Raw genomic sequence first — 22,250 nt, forward strand, 5'->3', positions numbered from 1 at the left:
TAGTATTTATGCTAATTCCAGCTATTGTGATGGTTGCATTATTGATTAATGCTCAGTTTATACTATGGCATTGTTTTTGCAGTATGTGTGGGACAGAATGCTGGGGGGATTCAAACACAAAAACAACAGGACCAGAGAAGGAGTCTGTCTTTGTCTTATTGCAACACTGAATGTGTAGGTCACACTTTCTCTGGAATGCTCTTATTGTAAGAAATGTGTTAAATATGCAAGTTTACCTATCAAACAAAGAGGGATTTATCAATTCTGCATGTTAGTCTAATATTAGTCATAAACTGTATAGTAATATAGCCTTCTGTCTAGTATCTGCAGTGTTATGCGTTAATGTCCTTTTGGCTAAAAGTACATAGTACTGTATAGCAGGGTGTGAACAGGCATTTATGAAATGTGTGAATTGGGTGTTTGAAAAGTCCTCCATGATGCATTAAATCTGCTCTTCTCTTGTTGGCCTTTCTTTGCTTTAGGTATGGTGCCCAGGGATTAACTCTAAACAAAATTGTACCACATATATGTAACCTGTTGGGAGACCCCACAAGTCAGGTTTGCACATTTTAATTGTTTGTACCCTAGTTTTAACAAATGCATTTAGAAACTCTAATATAGTATCGAATGTCATATTGGTTCACTTCATGTCCCACAGTATAGCTTGTTTGCTAAGTAAATTAATGTGTGAAAGTGTAATTGAAAGCTCAAACAGAAAAATTGCAACTCTTTCTTTGGTGAGCAAATAGACCCCCTGGTGGTGATATTCAGTCAATGTTCACATAAATTTTGCTCAAATTTCCAATTGGATCTTTAGTGGGATATAGTCAATTTTTATGTAACTAGAGGTGTACATCTTGGGAATTTTTGAATCTGATTAATATTAACAATCATTTCTAAATTCGTATAATTATAAATGAAGTTATATTTATATTATATTTAAATTGAATATTTATGTTGCATTTTTATGTCAATACTGCTTAAACATGCACTTTTTGTATATATCCGTATATGCATTTGTCTGGCGTCCCTTTCTTTCCAGGTGAGGGACAGTGCCATGAGCTGCCTTGTGGAAATATATAGACACGTAGGAGAAAGGGTTAGAGTTGACCTCAGCAAGAAAGGATTGCCACAATCACGGTGAGAGAGACTTGGTGTATGCAGGGTTTTTAACTCGAACTTGTGAGGAGTTTTCCCCAATTGAACTATATTATGTTTCATATCCTACCGTCTTGCCACATGAAATAAACCCAATGGTTAGATGATTTTTATTTATTTATTTATTTTTTTGTTTTGTTTTCAAGCGCATTTTTGGATCATGCAGACATGATCCAAATAGTATATTGATATACCTTGAATTGGCAAGACATTTTCTCATATCTCTAACACAAATATCTTATTTGAGTTGGGATGGTTATTAAGTATACGCCACAAAAAAACTGAGGAAACACTTCAGACCATCAGAGTATAACATCGTCATTGATATCGTTCTGTATAATTATGAATCATAACTGATTGAGTTAGTTACATAGGCTATGGTGCAAATGAATCTGATAACGGGTGCATTACATTAGTGAGACTGCAGCACGACAACCCATCAAAATAGAACGGTTTTGTAGGTGGTGGCCACATTCAATTACTCTCTCATCATCCTTCCTGAGAGTTTTGTCTCTAGTTTTGTATCTGGTTAGGGTCCTCGTCACTGCTTGTAGCATGAGACAGTACCTACAACCCAGTCAGGCTGCATAGATGGCACATCTAGCAACATGGAGGTTTGGTGTCTCTCCCAGAACAGTTTTGATCATGGAACAGATAGTGGAAGGTTACACGAGGAGTGCTGGACCGGGCTGTAGAAGGGCAACAACCTAGCAGCAAGATCGGTATCTACTCCTTTGTGCAAGGAGGAACAGGAGAAGCACTGCCAGGGCCCTACAGACTGATCTGCAGCAGGCTATTAGTGTGCATGTTTCTGACCAAACTGTTAGAATCTGATTCCATGATGGTGGCATAGGGCCTGCTTATTTATGCATTAATGTTCACATTAAACAACAGAATGAAGAAAAAATGTAATCTCTCTACTTTAAATGTGGCACGGTTGTTGGTGTTGGTAGTTGAAGTGATACTGCATAAATCCCTTTGCACTACACACCAGCCTGGGATCTTTATCTATCAAACTAAATCAAACTTAGAAAAAAATCTAATGATCTAATATTTAATCTGGACATTATCAGCATATTTGCTAGCATAGATTTCTGATGCACGTGGTCGATCGATACAGAAACCTATTAACTAAAGCGTTTTCTTTATATTGCAATATATCTTTGTTGTCTATTTAGAATTGATCAATTCTTACATGCATACCATTTGTGAATATATGTCTGACTCAACCAGGCAAGGTGTGCGTATGTATGAACAGTGCTAGGAAAGTTTAGGGTTTGTACCGGAAGCTTAAAATAGTTTGTTCTTGATGCTGTTATCTTTACGTCCTCTTTTATGTGTTTATACAACATACCAGACGGCAGCCAACAGTCATGTAGACACAGGTCTAAAAATATGCCGACATTACTTTCATAAACAGGCTTTTCTTGGACTGTTCAGAGCATTTAACAATCTACATTTTAAATGTAGATCAAATCTTTTTTTTTTTTTCTTTCTTTCTTTCTGACTTGCATTGAAAGAAACTAGTTACCAAACTGTTCCTTCTGCTATTTTTTCAGGTTGAATGTAATTTTTGCCAGATTTGACGAGGTCCAAAGATCTGGGAACATGATCCTCTCTTCTGGGTCAGGTAAAGTTGGAATTTTAGTCAAGACAAGCAATGATTGGTTAATGACAGTATCCTGTATCTTTGCAGTTTTTATGATGGTTCAGAGGTACATATCAACTTTTTAGCCTATGCCATTTAATAGCATTATGTTGGTAACTTCAACAACGGGAGATGAGTGAAACTTGTTCTTCTTAATTCCTTAGTTAGTGTCAGTGCCTTTAGTAATGAAAATGTTGCTAAAATCTGTTCTAAAAAGGAAAAAAATAGCTGATACTGACTCTGATTCGAGACTCTAAGAAGCTTCATGTTTTTTCCTTTTTTCCAGTTTTGTTCTTTATTTGCCACACTCAATGTCACAACCCCTTGTCTCCTCTGTCTCCTGTTGCTGTGTGTCTGTAAGCATGTGTGTATGTGCACAAGTCAGTGGCTTGCTTTCATGTTTGCATACTGTTCAGTGTGACCTGGCTTGCAGGAGGTCAGTTTGTCACTAAAGGATAGATTATTTCTCTTAGTCCTGAATGACGTGCCATATCCTTCACCATATAAACAGCATCAATTTTTTTTTTTTTTTTTTAATAGATGACAAAAATAAACTCCATTGTGATTCAGAAAGTAAAATACTTTTACCGTGTCAACATGTTGAAATCTTTGTCGTGTTCCTCAAACAATTCCTGAACATTTTTTACAGTGTGACCGGGCACATTATTCTGGTGGCCATAAAGGGATGTACTTGGTCTGCAACAATGTTTAAGGCTAGCATGGGAACTTTGACCATTCTGCAGCTACACTGTGTGTTCTGACACAATTTTGTCTTAGCCAGGATGACCTATTTCTGCAATTTGTGCTACAATAGGTCTTCTGTGGGATTGGACCAGACAGTCTAGCCATCTCTCTCCTTGTGCATTAGTCCGCCTGGGTTGCCTCGTCATTTTCTCATTTATAATATCTGAATAAAAATATAAGAACAACAAGAACAGCTTCAATTCTTTATGCCAATAATTCCAAAAGATGTTTGGGATTCTGGTCCATGTTGTCATTAATGTGTTATGCAATTCATACAAATGTGACTCTCATCTTCTGCCACATCCCAAAAGTGTTTTACTGTATTCAGAGCTAATGACTGGGAAGTCCCATGAACAACACTGAAATTAGAATGTTCAGGAAACCAGTTTGAGACAACATTTGCTTTGTGATCTGGTGTACGTGGTCATGTTGGAAATAGCCATTTGAAGATGGTAGAATTTGTCCTTGAATGGGATGCACATGTTCAACAACAATGACGATTGGTATTAATGGGACCAAAGTGTGCCAAGAAAACCTTCTTCACACCTTTACACTATTACACACCACCAGCCTGAACTGTTCACACATTCGAGTTTGGATCTATATATTAATGCAGCCAAATTTGGCCACTACCAACTGTGTGCCACATAATTCATCAGACCAGGCTACATATTTCCAGTCTTCAGCTGTCTAAGTGCTTTGCTGTTATAACCCATTGGACTCAAGGATTGACATGTTGTGAATTTTGAGATGTTTTTTTTCTCGAACCGTTCCGACCGTTTGTTGACCCCTGCAAATCAACAAGGTGTTTCCATCTACACAACTGCTGCTCAATGCATTTTTTTTTATTTATTTTTATTGCACCATTCTGAGTTAACTATAGAGACCCCTAGAGATCAGCAGCTATGGAAATACTCTGTTAAGAATCTCTAGCACCAATAATTGAGTCTGTCAAAATGACTGAGATCACATTTTTCACCATTCTGCTGGTTGATGTTTACAATACCTGAAGTTGCTGATCCACATTTGCAGGATTTTTGTGGGATTTTGTGCTACAACAATATCCTGTGTTAGCAGTACAATACAAAAGATCCTGTGTCAGACATGATTGGTTGATAATTGCCTGCATTGAGTAGGTGTACCAGTGTTCCTAATAAAGTGCTAGGTGAGCTAGATAATGTACGTTTACATATTACATATTATATTACGCATATCCAACTATTTCTTCTATGGTTTATTTTCATTTTCAGCTCACTTTCACTTTTAATGTTTCACTTTTAATACTGAATTTGTTTTTCTTGGCCTTGGGCATGTTTTGGAGGAATGAGTGTTATGCATTCAGTGAAACAAACTTCCTTTTATATGAACACAAATTAATTTTTTACATACATTTCAAGCACACACATTAACGGCTCCAGCTTTTTGTTAGCTCACTGGGGTGGCTTTTGTCTTTTGCGCAGTCACAAGACCCGAGCTAGAAGGAAGGAAAGGGAGGGATGGAGACAGGACACCAGAGAAAAGCTCTGAGTCTGTACTGTGTTTTCTTTACCATCTGCTTGTTTTATGAGTCAAAAATACTCTTGCATTATGACAACAGGGGAAGGTAAGTATTAAAAGAGCGAAATTATTTTATGTGCGCTGATCTTGCGTTTTAAGTTAACGTAAATGTGCGTGCTATAGGAATAAGGCGGTCGAGGTTTAAGCTCTGAGACCATGTTAACATTTATATTTAATGGCAAACATTCTCTTCACTGAATGGCTCTCTGAACTTTAGCTCAAAGATGTACACAATGAAGGAAAATAAGCAATAATAAACTGCTCAAAGTGCTGGATAAGATGAACCTGAAAGCAGCAGTTTTTCTACTCGGCAAAGGGTTGTGTATTTGTGTCTGAATGGTAAACAGAGGGCTGAACAGCTTGCAAACTCCTCCTTTTGTCCTTCTATTATTGTCATCAGATACGTCTCAATATTCGAGATGAGAGAGAGAGAATTGCAATATGCTTCAAATATAACCTGTTTATATATGTTAATTTGCTGGTGATTGTTTTGACCATTTTATTTATTTATTTATTTAAAACCAGCAATCATTCTGTAGTAATCATATTCTCCAGGGGCATGTGGTAGCCTACCAGTCGGAAGGTTGTGAATTCAATCCCAGGTCCAATAAGCTGCCACTTTTGGGCCCCTAGCAAGGCCCTTAACCCTAAATTGTATTAAAAAAAAAGAGATAATGTAAGTCGCTCTGGATAAGGGCATATGCCCTAATGCTAGAAGTGTAAATGTATGTATATTACATTATCATAACTTTTTTTTTTTTTTTTTTTTTTTAGCTCCGATTATTTAAAGTAGTAAAGCTAAATTGCTGCTAATTTAGAGTAAAACTATGATGCTGCCAGTTCATGGGCATTAGTTGCTTTGCCAGATATCTACGTGTATATATATATTTGTGGACTTTGTAGTGTGTTGAGCAGCAGTAGTTTTATGCTTTTTTTTTTTTTACTTCTCAATTCTGTTTACATTTTTTGAGTTTATTATATTAGAATTTTTGCTTCTTGTCATGCGCTCAGTTCTGACTGGTGTTTGAATGGGAGGGGCCATTTCTGTCAAAGCAGGATACTGGGATAAGCCTATCTTCTTCCTGTTTTGCTAATGGCTCTTCCTTCTTACTTTGTCACTGACATACAGAGAGATATGCTTGTCTGATTACTTATTTTCTTATGTGTGTAATTTACGGTGTTTATTGTACACGTTTGACCAGGCTAAATTATCAGTGGTTTATTTTTAGGTAGTTATTCTTCAAGGTGCACTGTTAAAATCTGTCCACTAGAGGGAGTCGTGTACGTTTTATTTAACAAGAGCATTACAACTTCACACACATTTTCAGTTTTTTTATTTTTATTTTTTTTTTTATTATTATTATTTTTTAAGCCAGTTTGCTTGCAGACAAGGGCATTTTTGGCCTTTATGTTCCGCACATGATTACTTTGATAATGCAAAATAACCTGTTGTGGTTTGTGATGCATTATGGATTTAAGGACTACATACATTTTTCTGTGACACATCCATCGTTCATATCCTTTATCTCACAGGCCTTTGGGCTCCTTATCTGTAGTCGTCAAAACCTGACATTTAAATAAAATGTCACAAGTAGATTTGGATGGTACAAATGACTGCACAACTCTGTGCGCACCACTGGGAGATAAACAGACTGTTTAGAAATAGATGAAGGTGTAGTACAATTTATTTTCATCCTTAATCTAATCCTGGTGAAAGGGACTTCAGTTAAGCTTGAGTGTAGATTAATCAGCTTTACATTTTGAGTTGCCAGTTGATGAAGTGCCATTTCAAGCAAATTCAGTCAGAATCTTTATGCTTGAAGGTGTTTGCTCTTTTTAAGACGTCTCATCAAAGTGACTCTCGATGTGGAAAATTAAATTCTGTCATTATTTTTCCCGTGTATAAATCAATTCTGTTTCATTCTGTATCGCTGTGTCTGTTTTAAATTTTTGCTTCATGGCATTCTTATAAATTTAGAATTTGATTCCAGCTGCATGAACTACAGCATTTGAAGTGTTTGTGTTGCATGTTTTACAGAAGGTCTTACAGTTTGGCCATATGTGTAGCAGTGAATCATCATCACCCGTACAAAGAATATTGACGATATAGTTTGTGTCAAATTAGTAAATTTGGTAAATGCTGAACTGATTATCTAGTATTTTAGCATCATTTTAAATGAATTGTTTTTGTATCGTTTGCCTACATCAGAAATTATGACAGGATATTGGATGCTGTCCATTGCACTTTTGAACAATTACACATTCTTAGAATTATTATTTAATTGATGTGATTTTTCATTTTAGATTTATTTCTGTCTATTTTGATACAAAATTAGCTTAACTACAAAAAGCTCGAGCATCTGATATATAGCATATTAGCCTTCGCTTGTTCAGTAACGGCACCAAAGTGCTCCTCGTGTATACCGATATACAACACAGGATCAAATAGCAACACCTCTTAAATTTAACATGTAGAGGCATTTTCACTGTGACAAACCCTGACATACACACGTAATGTTCTTTTCTGTTGCACTTTGAACGGACTATTGATTTTCGGTGTTGCACTTACGAAAATTTCTGACTGATTGAGTCCTCAATAACCAGAGCCAGATACAAATAATGAGGCGTATTTAAAACATTCTGCCTTGATTCTCAATAAAGTTTACAAAAAGTCGGCTTATTTTTAGATAATTCTTGACAAAATGTACCAGGTCATGTCTGAAATTCCAGCTTGTCATCTGAATACATCTCAGGAAAGTGAATTGAAGTGAACGGAAATGGTGAAAGTGTTTAACGTGTGGCTCAAAGTTGCACCTCTCTTGTGCAGATAAGAACTTTGATGATGAGGACTCTGTGGATGGAGGCAGGTCCTCCTCTTCTACTTCGTCTAAAGGTTTCTCCAGCAGCAGACGAGGAGGAAGCATGGGCTCAATGAGACGACCCAGTTCTGCTTCAGCACCCAGAGCTGCAGGTATCTCACATAGAACTTTTGTCATAATGTTTATATGGTTTTATACGATGAGTAAGTAAGACAATAAAATAAAATGGCACCAAAATGCACCTCTCTAGAGATTTAGCCTAGGTCTAACTTGAGTGATGGGGGTTTTTTCGCTGTAAAGTTTATGATTTTGACCACACACTTATAAATTATATGACTTCAACGGACATGTACGTGTTGGCATGTTTTTGGTTGCACATGCAAAGCTTTAACACAGTAGCTGCAGATATATATTAAACAACATATAACCGGTCATTCGTTTTCAGCATTGTGCAGACATTAGTGGCGAATGCAAGGCAAATTACATTTAAATGTAACCGTAAGCAGATGAAAGTATAAGAAGAAAACTGCATGTCTTGGCAAGTGGCTGTGGTGTAATTAGAATAAGACACTTGACAGTGACAGCATTCACTATCATAATGTATTCCATACATATCACACAGGTGAAGAACTGTGCTATATTAAAAGAGATTTAAACCGTTTAGAGTATTTATGGTAATCATTAATATTTCTGTATCTTTCTTTATAGGGAAAGAAGGAGCCAGTGCAGGAGCTGTCGATGAAGAAGATTTTATTAAGGCATTTGAAGATGTCCCTACTGTGCAGGTAAGTCTTACACACATCACAGAAACCCATGTAAAGTGCGATAGAGAGCTGCAACAGAAAAGTGTTTGCCCTGGAGATCTTTTCTCTGCCACGGTGCTGTGCTCTCAACTTGTCAGGCATACTTTTTCTCCTCTGTAAATCACAGTAACACTTTCCAGTTGTTATTGTCTATCTGCCCCCTTCCAAATTCATTAGCTTGTACTGTTTTTCTCCAAATGTGTTATGCCACACCGTGCTGCAGCAAGAGCGGCATTGCAAACAAAATGACTAGCTTTCACCCTCCAAAGTTGGTAGTATATTGGGTATCGGTATGTTCAGTATGATGGGGACTGAATTAGGGAGAAGATAACCTTCAGTTATTATGGGAAAAAAGAATGTTTAAAAATGTATTTTTTATGTCTTCTGTGGATTATCCATGAGAACATAAGTAATATACTCTTTACAGATCTATTCCAGTAGAGAACTGGAAGACTCCTTGACTAAAATACGTGAGGTCTTGTCAGATGATAAACATGACTGGGAGCACAGAGTGACTGCTGTAAGTGATGCTCAAGTCCCTCTCTTGCCTCTAATAGATATTCTAAGCATTCCGACTAAGTCTCTAAGTGTTTTTCTTCTCATTAGCTGAAGAAAGTACGCTCACTGCTCCTAGCTGGAGCTGCGGAACATGAGGGTTTTTTTCAACAGCTCCGCCTTTTTGAAGGTGCCTTCAAACTCTCTGTGAAGGACTTGCGCTCTCAGGTGGTTCGGGAGGCCTGCATCACTCTTGGGTATGAGACTCGTGTGTTTTCTGATGTTAAGCCACTGACATACGTATATAGGGTTTTACTTTTTAAATGTATTACTATGTATTTTTTTAATGCCAGAAGATGTCATATTCTTGTAACTTATGATGTCTGAACTCATTTTGGCTGTCTGAAATTTGTGGTGTGTGTCGCTGTGATCGAACATGTTGCCGTGCAGGTCTTTAATTATTTCCTACCTTAACGTGTTTGAAATGATGTGAAATTAGATTGAGTGGAACGTAGAAAAATTTATGTCTAAAAAGCAACTTGGTGATGGATATGTGTACAGACTTCATGTTTTACTGTCGACTAGATGCCTTCCTGATCCATTTCTGTCTGTACCTTTAATCAACCGTTCCGTATGTATGTTGTTTTTGCCTTCTTAGACACATCTCCTCATTGTTCGGGAACAAATTTGACCACGGAGCAGAAGCCATCATGCCCACGCTGCTCAATCTTGTGCCTAACAGCACCAAAGTCATGGCCACATCAGGTGTGGTTGCTATTCGGCTTATTTTACGGGTGAGTTTTTACCACAGCCTGTTTTAAAACCTTTTTTTTTTTTTTTTTACATATGTGTTTTGTAATTAAAGGGAGTTCAATTGTTTTACTGGGTATAAAAGTTTTTATCCATAATGAAAATTAGTGGGTGATCAACACACCCAATATAAAAATCTAAATCCTCATTGAAGGACAACAGCACAAATTCTGGACTCCAGTAACTGTGTGTGTGTGTGTGTGTGTGTGTGTGTGTGCGCGCACATATGTATGTTTAAATGTATTCTTTGTGTTGTTTTTTTTTTTTTTTTTTTTTTAATTCTTAGCATACACACTATCCTCGTTTAATTCCAATCATCACCAGTAACTGTACATCTAAATCAGTGGCTGTTCGAAGGTGAGATCCTAAACATTTATGATTATTTATTATAACAAGAGACTGCTTCAGAATTTAATGTTTTGTTTTTTTCCTAATTTAATTTTCTTTCCTCTATATTAATAAAGTGCTTGAAACCTTTGTTTCTTTAGACGGTGTTATGAATTTCTAGACCTGATGTTGCAGGAATGGCAGACCCATACACTAGAGAGGTGAGTGCAAACATTTACTGGGGGGAAAAAACTTTACTGTCATAATGCAGGCCATGAAGGAAAACTAAATGTTACCCCCAAAAAAAAAAAAAAATCCTTTGCTATTTCACATGAAATGTATGCATTTAGCCAAGTTTATCACTTTAGCTCCTCAGCCCCAGTGTTGGGGGCGTTTAACCTGAGACAGTATGTCTTGGTTGAACAGATGAGAAATGAGTCTTTTCACAAGTCTTAATTGATGAGCCAGGAGTAAGCAGCAGCCATGCGTCCCTGTGGTTTCCATGGAAATATTCCACAGAGCCCTTTTATAAGGAGGGCTGGGTTCCCAATCTCTCTACTTTCTCTTTGGGCTCCTTTTGCTGTGAATTGGGAATTGGAAAAGGACCGGTACCAAGTCCAAGCCATTTCTAAAGACAAAGAGAGCAGAAACTACTGTGAGCTGTTTGCACTTGCATTTGTGTGCGTTTTAATCATGTTTCCGTATTATCCTAGGAATGTCGCAGTTCTCACTGAGACCATCAAGAAAGGAATACATGACGCTGATTCAGAAGCCAGATCTATAGCCAGAAAGTAAGTCTGCCTTTTTTATCTTAACATTCAATTTGGCTCTATATTTCAGACTGTTCCAAACTGATGGTTGATCATTTTTATGTAGATGTTACTGGGGATTTCACGGTCACTTCAACCGAGAGGCGGAGCACCTATTTCAGTCTCTGGAATCGACCTATCAAAAGGCTATCCAGTCTTATCTGAAGAGTTCTGACAGCATAGTGTCACTGCCTCAGTCTGACCGTTCCTCCTCCAGCTCTCAGGAGAGCCTCAAGTAAGATGTGCAAAAAAAAATCCTTTATTGCATGTGCTGCAAAAAAGCTCTAATATGAACTGCCAGTCGTGCCAGTTTGAGTTTGACAGAAAATTTTAAGAGCACAGTGTCAATCTTCACTTTACAATGTACGCTACTGTTCTAGCCAACCCCGTCATCAACCCTGATATTTATTTGCTTTTCTGGAATTGCACAGCCAAGGCAGACTGAGCATGTCCCGTGATTGATTGGTGCGCTGTTAGCATAGTGATAAAGGTGGAATGATGATGATCTCATTCCCTTTAAGCAATCCTGTGTTGTATATTAGGCTGGAGTAGTCAGAGTGCACTAATGTTTTTACTCAATGCTCAGCTGGAGCAGACCAAAGCATCATCACCATGGTTGCAGTTTACAAAACTATTAAGCTCATTAATCACCAAGGAACAGCAATGTACATTTTGGTATGGTCAACAATTCAGCTAATAAATAAAATCATTCAAAATTCTTTTTTTTTTATTATCCTGGCTGTTAATTAGTTGTTTAAGCTCCATTTGATACAACATGGGTTCGTTGTTGAACAACACCTATTGGACTGCTGTGAATTAACTCATATCTGAATGAACATGAATTCAGCTCCTTTGTGTTCTCTAGCATTGGCACCCCTGTCTGCCGAACAAAGACTAATTTCCTCACAATCCCAGAGTGTCTAATGTTTTTGCAGAAAGTTTTTTTTTTTTCCCCACAAATTCCACAACTATTCTTGTTGCTGACAAATAAATTGACCTTTCTTTTCTGTTTTTATGGGAAGTCGGCCGTTATCTGTGAGAAGTGTGATTGGTGGAAGCATGACCAGAAGTAAGTGCTTTGCTGCCTTTTGTGTAAAATTCCGAGACCTGTTGAATTATGCAACATAACTTGTATTTTTCCTGTTTCAGTAAATGCAATGTGATCTGGTTTTATTTGGTGTTTACCTTTAGACCTATTTGTCTGATAGGTAAAGTGGTGAGCTCCAGAGCACCGTCCACCCCTAGCTCACTCCAGCGTTCACGAAGTGATATCGATGTGAATGCTGCTGCCAGTGCCAAGTCCCGGATGCCTGCCGTGCCCTCTGGTCCCTCTCCTTCCCCTTTCAGCTCAGCTGCAGCCCTTCCCCCAGGATCCTATGCTTCTCTGGGTAAGACTCCAAACTTGCATATTCTCAGCAACCAGCTCAGCATGTCAAACCGTTGCTTATGATTTCTTCACTCTCAACTCTAATTAGAGAATTTTAATGGAATGGCCATAAAATCACTGGCTTTTACGGTCTAAGCAGCTCATAAATTAAGCTGATGGCCACCTTAAGTGCTATTAAGCTGTGCTCTGATGAGGAACAAATAACGATCAGTGTCATGGCTGTGTTCTGCTTGGTTATCCATGGTTTTGGGTAACTTTTGAAAAATTCATAAATGATACTGATTTTCTTATAGCTAGATGGTCTTTCAAGCACATTCTAAATAGTTTATATTATGTGCAGCGTTATACTTAACAGATTATAGTTTTCTTTATTTTTTAACTGTAACTCCGTTTGCACTATACCAGGCTGTTTTGAGACATTACCTTTCATAGACACTTTGGGTTTTGTGGTTAATGTCACTTCTTGTTCTGTGGTGATTTTTTTTTTTTTTCTTTTTCCATTAGCTGAAAAAAAAACCTCGAAATCTTCCCTGACTTGCAGACATTAACAGTTTATCACTCCTGCTTCCACACAGTCCCTGACGTGGTTTACAGCCCTGTCTTCCACGCTTCCAAACTAACTGACTTTAACCTGTGCCTCTTATACTTCCTCTCTTTACTCCCCTGCTTTTTTTTTTTTGCCCCAAAGATGGCACACCTGGTAAAATAGATGGTAAGATTTGTGTATATAAATTTTGTATGTGTGTCTTGTTCTCAAATAAGTCCTTTGGTGGACTATAAACAGTGTTCATGTTTCCTCTGTATGTTAATAGAAGTTACATGTGGTCGCTCTACTTCTGCATGCTTTGTCTGCATGATGCCTCAATCCTGTCCTAAATTATCATTGCATAGGTAGTAGTAATCTGTTGAATTTAAATATTCTGCCCAGATTTCAGATGTGGTTTTGTTACAAGTTTTTTCAAGTAGTAAACATTGTACTTTATTGATTTTTAAATGTTACTGTGGTGCCGGGGGCTTGGTTGAGTATTGGCTGTGGACAGGAAGAAGGCTGGTCAAATTGGCAGGTAATACATGATGATTCTCATCTGTGTGTCAATTCCTGCACAGCCGTCTTGCAGTTTGTACTGCTTTCGATAGCTGGTAATGGGAGACTCTGAAAACACAAAGTGGGACAAATAATTGAACTTGCAATAACAAGACACTCGTAAGAATCATCATGAGGTACCTGTCAGTTCAACCCACCTTCTCTCTGTCCACAGCTGGCACTCAACCATGCTCTTGTTGCCACAGTAATAATTCTGCTGTTATCATTTAACACCTACTGGTATGCACTATTATTTGTACTGGAGAGTTTGTATGAGGTTATATCTTTGTACTAGAGATTAGAAAAGAAATTGAATAGAAAAGAATTAGATGAAAATTGACCTACAAGGATGCTTTGATTATTTCCATCAGTTATATTGTGTGCGTGTCAGACATTTTGAGACCGTTTCCATTAAAAATGGACACAGATCACTGAAAAACTACAATTACACTATGTGCAATTGACTTAGTTTAACTAACTTAATAATTTTTGAGAATATTATTCCTAATAGCTACTTGCTACAGCTACACTGACAAAACATACTCAGTAGGGATGCACCGATGCCACTTTTTCTCTTCTGATCCGATTCCGAAACCAGAGTTTGCCAGTATCGGCCGGTACCGATCCGATGTCTGTGTTCTTTTCTACCTTTAAAACTAAAGAATGGAAACTCGCTTAGTTATTTAGATTTATTTGTTTCTGGCAAAGAAATACAAAAATGCCCATAACTGGAGGAAAAATGAAAACACAAGTATTAATGCAGTAGCAAACAGTACTTTTAAGAGTTAGTGGTATAACAATCTAAACCATATATACTGCAATTATCAAATTAAATTATTATCTGAAGAAAAGGCAATATTTTAAAGTGAATCTTAAATTAGAACTCTTTAAACACAATGCAAAATGTATTAAACAGTAAACCTTGCACCCAAATGAACGACATTTTTAACGCGCTGAGGTAAATGGAAAGGGTGCCTGCTAAACTTGCCTGTCTGTCGCAGGCGGTTGTGCAACATGAAATTTATTATATTTATTTTCATTAATGCAATTTAATATATGTGTCTTTTTCTCAAAAGTTCAAGCAATAGTCTATGATGTTTGCTGTTCATTGATAAACCACCACGGCCATGGGTGTCGGAAGCAAATAAAAAGTGGGTGTGTCCTGTCCCACCCACATATAATGGTTCCGATGCCCATGGATTTCAGGAAGCAGGAGCGTGGTCAATGCTGTAGGTAAAACGCGGAATGGAGTTTAATTTATTAGGGCAATCCTCAAACAGAATGGATTCGACTGGCGGCGCTCTGAAAAGTAATAAAAAAAGACACATGCTCTGAATAGAGACGGTAAAAGTAGGTGGGTCCAATATTATTGGTCTTAAAAAGTGGGTGGGTCCTGTCCCACCCACATATAATGGTCCCGACGCCCATGACCACGGGTATCGGATTTGGATCTGTCACGCAACACCGATACCCGATCCACTCAAAATGCTTGGATCAGCGTCGATACCGATGCGAAATATCGGATCGGTGCATCCCTAATACTCAGGGTATAATATGTCTGGTACAGTAAGGAACTGGAAAACTAGAGTACAGTTGCCTTCTTTTCCTAAGCATGTCCATACACTTTGTTCTCAAACTGTTTTGTATTAAAAATATTTCTGCCTTAAATCCTGTCCTGTTTTTGATGTCTGTTTTTTCCTTGTTCATAAAGTCCTTCTTTTTTTTCTTTTTTTTTTCCTTTCAGTACTTTTTTCCTCATATCTCTTATTAATGCTATACTATACTATTTTTTTTATATTCAGGCCGTGTGCGCACCAGAAGGCAGAGCTCTGGAAGTGCTGTTGGTGCAAACTCTACAGTAACGGACAGCCGAGGTCGAAGCAGAGCTAAAGTGGTGTCTCAGTCTCAGCGTACGTGCCCCCTCTCTGTCTACTCACATCTTACACACTTCAAGCTGTTTCCACAGCTGGAATGACTTTTCTACAACCCTCCATGCCAAATGTGGCCATCTTCATTTTCAGAAAAGCATACTCTTACTGTATGGTGTTGCTTTCCTTAGCTAAAATCCATTGGTTATTTTCTGTGTTATTTTAACACAGTCAATTCATTTAATGATTAAGTATTTGAATTTACATTACAGTTTAGTAACGTAACATCCTCTGAGAGTTGACTTCTCTAATGCACAAATCTATAACATTTTTCCTGATGCATGCTGTATAATCATGTCACACTGAGCTTCTGTTGTAACTTTTCACCTATCCCTTGGTGTGCCTCCATATACAAGGATCCAGATCAGCTAATCCTACTGGTGGTAAGCCCCCAGATTCATCTGTGCAAAGCTGATGCATCACCATCCCTTGATTAGCACCCTGCATGACCTTTCCTTGCTTTTGTCTCATCATACCATCTATATCATGATGTTTACCCCAAACACCCCAGTGCATAAATTTGTATCTTTATTTCTATCATTGTAATAGATGTTTTGTCACCTGATTCTATTTTCAGTTGTGTTTCTTTCCCTGGTTTATTTATTGTTTGTGTATTTGTATTCAAATTGTTTTGTGTAATGTGTGCACAAACTTTGTATTAATCTTCCCCATAGTCCAAGTTAATCCTGGTTTTAAATCAAAAGCATTCCATGAAAGCTGATCTCTTGTCTGCAGAGTTTGTCATTAAGGCATAGCTACTTCATAGATGTACAACTTGTAGTGCATTGTGTGCAAAATTGTCTCCACTGCCATTTTGTGTATTTTGTAAGATCAATGGACCAGTAGGCTGTGAAATATGTGCAGCTCTGTTACATTCGAGCTTTCTTGACGATTGTGGAGGATTTTCTCAACCTGCTGTTCACAGAAAATGTCCAAGTTAAAAGTTGACCCAAGTTTTTGATTTTTTGTTTTTTTTGTAGCTGGCAGTCGGTCAAGTTCCCCAGGAAAGCTGCTGGGTCACACATATGGCCGAGTCCCGCGTACCACAGCCGTGGCTTCTACACCTTCAGATAAACGAGCAAGGGTCCCGAGAAGTCAGGGCTGCAGCCGAGAGACAAGCCCGAGCAGACTGGGCATCGGTAAGGAGAGAGATCTTGTGTAATACTTTATAGATCTCAAATCATATATATACACAAAAGGAATTCCCGAATGTGTCAATAAAAACATCTAAATTTGTAAAGACCTAACATGGATTCTTGTGATGCATCTAAGGTCACAAACTAGAATATGTTTTGAAAGATGAGTGATACAGTTTTAAGCAGTTTTTGAAGCATATAGTTGGTTTATTATGCATAACAATAAATATTTCACAGTTGTAGCATATGCAGCACAATTTTCATCTTAGAAGCTCATCAGCGCAGAAGGGGAAAATGGCTCAGCCTTTGGTTCAGGTTGTTGAATAAGATGCTGTTACTGTGTGACAAGCTGCTCACTACTGTTTTGTTCTTTTAACTGGTTTACCTGTTACTGAATAATGGTAAGGATGACTAACTAGCTTTTATTCATTCTTTTGATGTCTTTTTTTGCTGGTTGATGTTATAGTGCAGAAACTTGCATCTTTTACCTTCGTTGTCTTGGCAGACTAATGCTAATCTTGCTTTTATGTCTAACTTTTGACTTGGGTGCCGAGCCACTTCTTCCCAACATTTCTTGTGCTAATTGTAGCATGCCTGACTAAAGTGCTAACCTGTGTCCTAACAGCTGAGCTGTGTCGTAAAGCTCTTCTTCCTGCTGCTTCTCGTTACCGCACGCTAGCCCGGAGCAGCCGCATCCCACGTCCCAGCATGAGTCAGGGCTGCAGCCGTGACACGAGTCGCGAGAGCAGCCGTGATACCAGCCCTGCTCGGGGTTTCACTCCTTTGGGTGAGTAAATTAGGCAGGGCAATGATGGATCACCAGCTTATGTCATCCTGTACGTTATAACCTACCGTTCTGAAATCCTCAGTACTGAAGTATCCTTCCAGACCCCGTTAAAGATAATTCTTACTTACACCAAGAAAATTGTCCCGGCCCAAAACCCTCTCTACTGTTTTGCCTGTTCTCTGATTTGCATGCACTGATTTTCTGATTCTTTTTTGTTTGTTTTCCACAATGTATAGACAGCATATGTTCATGGGAAACAAAGTATTCATTTACATCAACTACATTAAATTATTTAATTCTATGTTTTTATTTTTCAGGGCCTAATAACAATTTTGTCCTCGCCAACTTCTGTAAACAGATAACCTCAGGTCATCAAAAAAGCATAACAGAGTTCAACATGTAGTCATTCTTTCAGAACATAAACACAACATTTAGAAACCAGGTAGGCAAAATAAGCACATCCTGTAATGCAGTAACACGTACAACCATAATGTGGCAAAACTGTAAACATGTCATTTTGTGGAAAGTTTGGCTCCCTTTTTTTTTTTTTTTTTCTCAACATTGTTTCAGTTCATTCAACATTCAAGAGGTTTATTGTCATATGCACAGGGAAACCGTGAAATTTTTACTTTGCACATCCCCCTTAGAAAAAGAATAGAAATAAATAAATAATAAATAAATAATACAGTACATGCAGATCATTCATGTTTGAAGGTAGTTGTTCGTACACATTTCTCTTAAGATCCCACTACACGTTTTTTTTTTCTATTTACAGTAACGGCATTTAGCAGACACCCTTATCCATAGTGATTTATCATTTATCTTATTTTGTGCAACTGAGCATTTGTGGTTTAAGGATCTTGCTCAAGAGTCCACCATCTTAAACAGTGAATTATAAGTAATCTCATTCATTTCAATACGAACACCTGGCTGCCAAATTACTGTAATTGATTGAGGAAATAGGAAGGGTGTGCTTTTTTTTCCTCAGGCTGTATGAATGTTGGTTTACGTTTCAAAAAATGACTACTTATTAAAATCTGTAGTGTTTGTTTGTTTTTGGTCATCATCTGAGGTCGTCTTCTGAGGCCGAAACCTGTTTTCTTTAGACCCTGAAAAATATAAGAGGAAACTGATGTCTCTTGTAAAGTGTTTACTTTCATTCTCCCCATGAATGTATACATGTTTAATCAATTTGATTGCTTAATAGGTAAGGAAATGTACTGAGGTTGTGCAGTCTTGTATAGTGAAATAGCAGAAAAGGCAGCAAGTGTACTGCAATTTACACCTCATTATATTATGTGTTCATTGGCAATCTGCTGCTGCTCATCCTTTTTCCTTACAGTGACAAATGGACATGTCACTTCTGTCATACTGCTTGGTCATTAAATGGATAGCTATTGGGTTTGAGGGGTGAATGTTTTGTTTGCTATTTGGGATGCAGGGTGTTGGTATAGTACCACACTGTGGCGCGTGACCCCCTCTTCCTGTCCCTGCAGCTTCCCGACGCCACTCTCGCTCCACCAGTGCGCTGTCCACGGCCGAGTCCGTGGCCCAGTCAGGTGACCTGCATGCCCCCCTTTCCCTATCTTCTAATTCAGCATGTTTCCTCATTGTCGACTCGAGAAACTATTCACACTTCACATTGTGTGTTAGCGTTTGTAAGACTTTATCAGTGGAATATAACAATATACATTTAAGTTCTTTTAAAGCAATTGAGGTGTGAAGTTTTACCCCATCATTGTGTCACGTAGGTTCAGTTTTGTTTTTAATTTATTTTTGTGTCTCATAATGCATACTTGCCCTATGTGTGTACCGGAATGGTGTTTTGAAAGTGCAAATTTATTTTCTGCTCCATGTATGCAGTTTATTTTAAGGTGTTGTGTTTGTACTGATTCATGCTGAAAATCATGCTTTTCTGAGCCATCATTATTAGTAAATCGGATTTTTTTTATTTATTTTTTTTTTGTTTCCGATGTCTTGCGCTGTCATTTGTGATTATTTGTGTGGTCTTTCATATATTTCTAGTTGAACCTCATCAAATTATTATTCTTTTTTTTAATAAAGAACTGGGGTGCTGCTTCATTTAAGATGATAAATTCTTTAAATTGATTTATTTTTTTTTTATTAAGAGACTGATTCCACATTGTCTCGTGGTACAATAGTCTAATATGGGTTATAGCTGCTTGTATATAAATTCAGTTTCTCTTTCTTAAATGCTTATACAGTTGATTCCCTTCTAACCAAATTAATTCACTTGTCTGGTAAGTATTTATTTATTTATTTATTTTAACCTACCCAATAATGAACATTTCTCCTGGTGTTTCCTGCCTACTTTCAGATCGATTTGGTCTAATCCACCAAGCCCGTATTTCTGCGTCTGTCAATGCTATGAGAGTTCTGAACACCGGGACAGAGGTTGAGGCAGCTGTGGCTGATGCTTTGGTAAGAAACCTATTCTACTGTTTTTTTGTTTTTTTTTTAACATTAAGTGTTTATAGAAGCATTTTAATGGTTTAGTAAATACATGCATAGTCCTTTAAATACAGTGCCACAGAAAACCCCATTCCACTTGCATGGTTTTGAGAACACAGGTGGAATTTCGAAAATGTCTATTTTGCATTCACCAGTGCCTTTTTTGAAATACGTGTCTCTTTGCTCTTGCTTTCTTGTTTGTCTGGTATTACCTTCAGCTGTTAGGAGACTCCAGGAATAAGGTAGTTATTTATTTGCTCTTTTGTATTGCCAATAGCTAAGTCATCCATCATCTTTACATAATTATAAGCCAAATTATATACAGGCTTTCAAATCCACCAAAATAATATTTAATTCTGACATGCATCTTATTTTGAGTTTTCATCATTATCCTGAACTGAAATACATTTTTAAAATATTATTTCTCCTCTGACAGTATTGGGACAGCAAGGCCAGTTCATTTTTTGTGTGCTATACACTTAAGACATTTGGGTGTGAGATCAAAAGATGAGACCAGTAATCAGAATTTTAGGTTTCATTCCCTGATACCTACATCTAGATGTGTTAAATAATTAACATGGAACATTTTTTGCTTGTTACCAGTTTTGTGTGAGGTGTTCAAATGTATTGTAACAGATAATCGTACAGTACATAACACTTAATATTTGATTCAATAAAGATTAGTGAACAATATTTGACTAGTGTGTATGTTTAATGATGAGCAGATCCTTTCTCTACACACTTTGGCCTTTCCTTCACTTTGCTTGTGGTTCATTTTTGTTCCAGAACTTCATTGTGATTTCCTGTCTAGCCTTCCCATTTTTACTTATGAATATTAGGCAACATTTGTTTTTATAATACAGCAAAAACAAAGAATTGGCCTTGCCATTCCAATACTTTTGGAGGGGACTGTACATATCCATTCATTTTCTGAAAATGTTTCAGTTGTTTTGATTCTTAATTCGTTTTGTTGTCTCTATGAATACATACATTACCACTGAAACAGTTTCTGTATAACCATCCTGATAATTTTCACATTGATAATAGTGCTTTATTTTAAATGGTTGTACTCTGAGGTACCATTTCTATACCAACCCCTGGGCAGCATTAGAGATGTTGTGCATGATCTTTTTTTTTTTTTTTTTTTTTAATAACCTCCTGACTGACTAAATCATCATAGCATTTTTTTTATTCCACTGTCTTTTCACAGTGTAAACCTATGAGAAGGCGGTACGAGTCTCCAGGGATGTACTCGGATGACGATGCTAACAGCGACGCATCAAGTGCCTGCTCTGAGCGCTCGTACGGATCCCGCAATGGAGGAATTCCACACTTTTTACGACAGACTGAGGATGTTGCTGAGGTGCTTAACCACTGTGCCAGCTCCAACTGGTCTGAGAGGAAGGAAGGACTCATAGGCCTGCAAAACTTACTTAAGAGCCAGCGTGTTCTTAGGTATGTCTAAACTGGACTGGTCCATACAGTCAGTATATTATACAACAATTATATATGTTATATACATGTAGCATAGCTTTAAAAACATTGAGTTGGTATGCCAAAGAGTTGGCATACCTTTTACTCTACAATGGAGAATGTTGCAGTCCTTTTATTATTATTTAATTCTCTGTGGTGTTCAACACTGGTTGAACTAGTTACAATTCATACCCTTGCATGTGTGTTGGACAGCCGAGTGGAGATGAAAAGATTATGTGAGATCTTCACAAGAATGTTTGCAGATCCCCATAGCAAGGTAATCTACAGGAGCAATGGCATGCGGCTTTTAATTGTGTACTAACTTTGTTTTAAAGATTTGAAGTGAAGTGTCTTGCTTTGGATAAACACTAAGGAGGAATGGTTAAAGTGCATTTCTAGACAATATTTCTGAACATTGATTGAGGCCCACTAACTAAACATGTTTTTATCATTTGCATGTTCTGCCTTGGTCTGGATGTTAATAACAGAGAGTAAGTGAAGCTTGTCTGGTTTTACAGTGACTAATGTCAGTATTTTTTGATTTATAAACAATATTTAGTACTTTTCTAATCTTCGTTTATACAGTGTTGATGTACGAGGACCTACTTAGTGTATTTTGTGTCCTAGGTTTTTAGCATGTTCCTGGAGACTCTGGTAGACTTTGTAACTGTTCATAGAGAGGACCTTCAGGATTGGCTTTTTGTCCTGCTCACTCAGCTGCTAAAGAAGATGGGAGCTGATCTCCTGGGTTCAGTTCAGGCCAAAGTCCAAAAGGCCCTGGACGTCACTCGGTTAGAAGCATCTCTTAATCGG

The 22,250-nt window shown here is 37.6% G+C and overlaps 1 protein-coding gene across 1 annotated transcript in view; it reads left to right on the plus strand.

Annotated features, from left to right (window-relative positions):
- The window catches only part of clasp1a (cytoplasmic linker associated protein 1a), a 50,698-nt gene that overhangs the window by 16,690 nt on the left and 11,758 nt on the right, over positions 1–22,250 (plus strand). The window contains exons 5-29 of the mRNA XM_060876283.1: positions 83–174; positions 483–558; positions 1,043–1,140; positions 2,718–2,788; positions 7,935–8,078; positions 8,635–8,711; positions 9,157–9,249; positions 9,336–9,481; positions 9,883–10,018; positions 10,321–10,391; positions 10,523–10,582; positions 11,075–11,152; positions 11,238–11,405; positions 12,193–12,239; positions 12,379–12,558; positions 15,444–15,551; positions 16,550–16,708; positions 17,331–17,492; positions 18,989–19,051; positions 19,831–19,934; positions 20,183–20,206; positions 21,175–21,419; positions 21,651–21,714; positions 21,926–21,928; positions 22,065–22,228. Of these exons, the coding sequence (XP_060732266.1) occupies positions 83–174; positions 483–558; positions 1,043–1,140; positions 2,718–2,788; positions 7,935–8,078; positions 8,635–8,711; positions 9,157–9,249; positions 9,336–9,481; positions 9,883–10,018; positions 10,321–10,391; positions 10,523–10,582; positions 11,075–11,152; positions 11,238–11,405; positions 12,193–12,239; positions 12,379–12,558; positions 15,444–15,551; positions 16,550–16,708; positions 17,331–17,492; positions 18,989–19,051; positions 19,831–19,934; positions 20,183–20,206; positions 21,175–21,419; positions 21,651–21,714; positions 21,926–21,928; positions 22,065–22,228 (2,633 nt within the window). The remainder of the gene's footprint in view (positions 1–82; positions 175–482; positions 559–1,042; positions 1,141–2,717; positions 2,789–7,934; positions 8,079–8,634; positions 8,712–9,156; positions 9,250–9,335; positions 9,482–9,882; positions 10,019–10,320; positions 10,392–10,522; positions 10,583–11,074; positions 11,153–11,237; positions 11,406–12,192; positions 12,240–12,378; positions 12,559–15,443; positions 15,552–16,549; positions 16,709–17,330; positions 17,493–18,988; positions 19,052–19,830; positions 19,935–20,182; positions 20,207–21,174; positions 21,420–21,650; positions 21,715–21,925; positions 21,929–22,064; positions 22,229–22,250) is intronic.

This window comes from Tachysurus vachellii, chromosome 8 (genome assembly GCF_030014155.1).
Source record: "Tachysurus vachellii isolate PV-2020 chromosome 8, HZAU_Pvac_v1, whole genome shotgun sequence".
NCBI classification, from domain to species: Eukaryota; Metazoa; Chordata; class Actinopteri; order Siluriformes; family Bagridae; genus Tachysurus; species Tachysurus vachellii.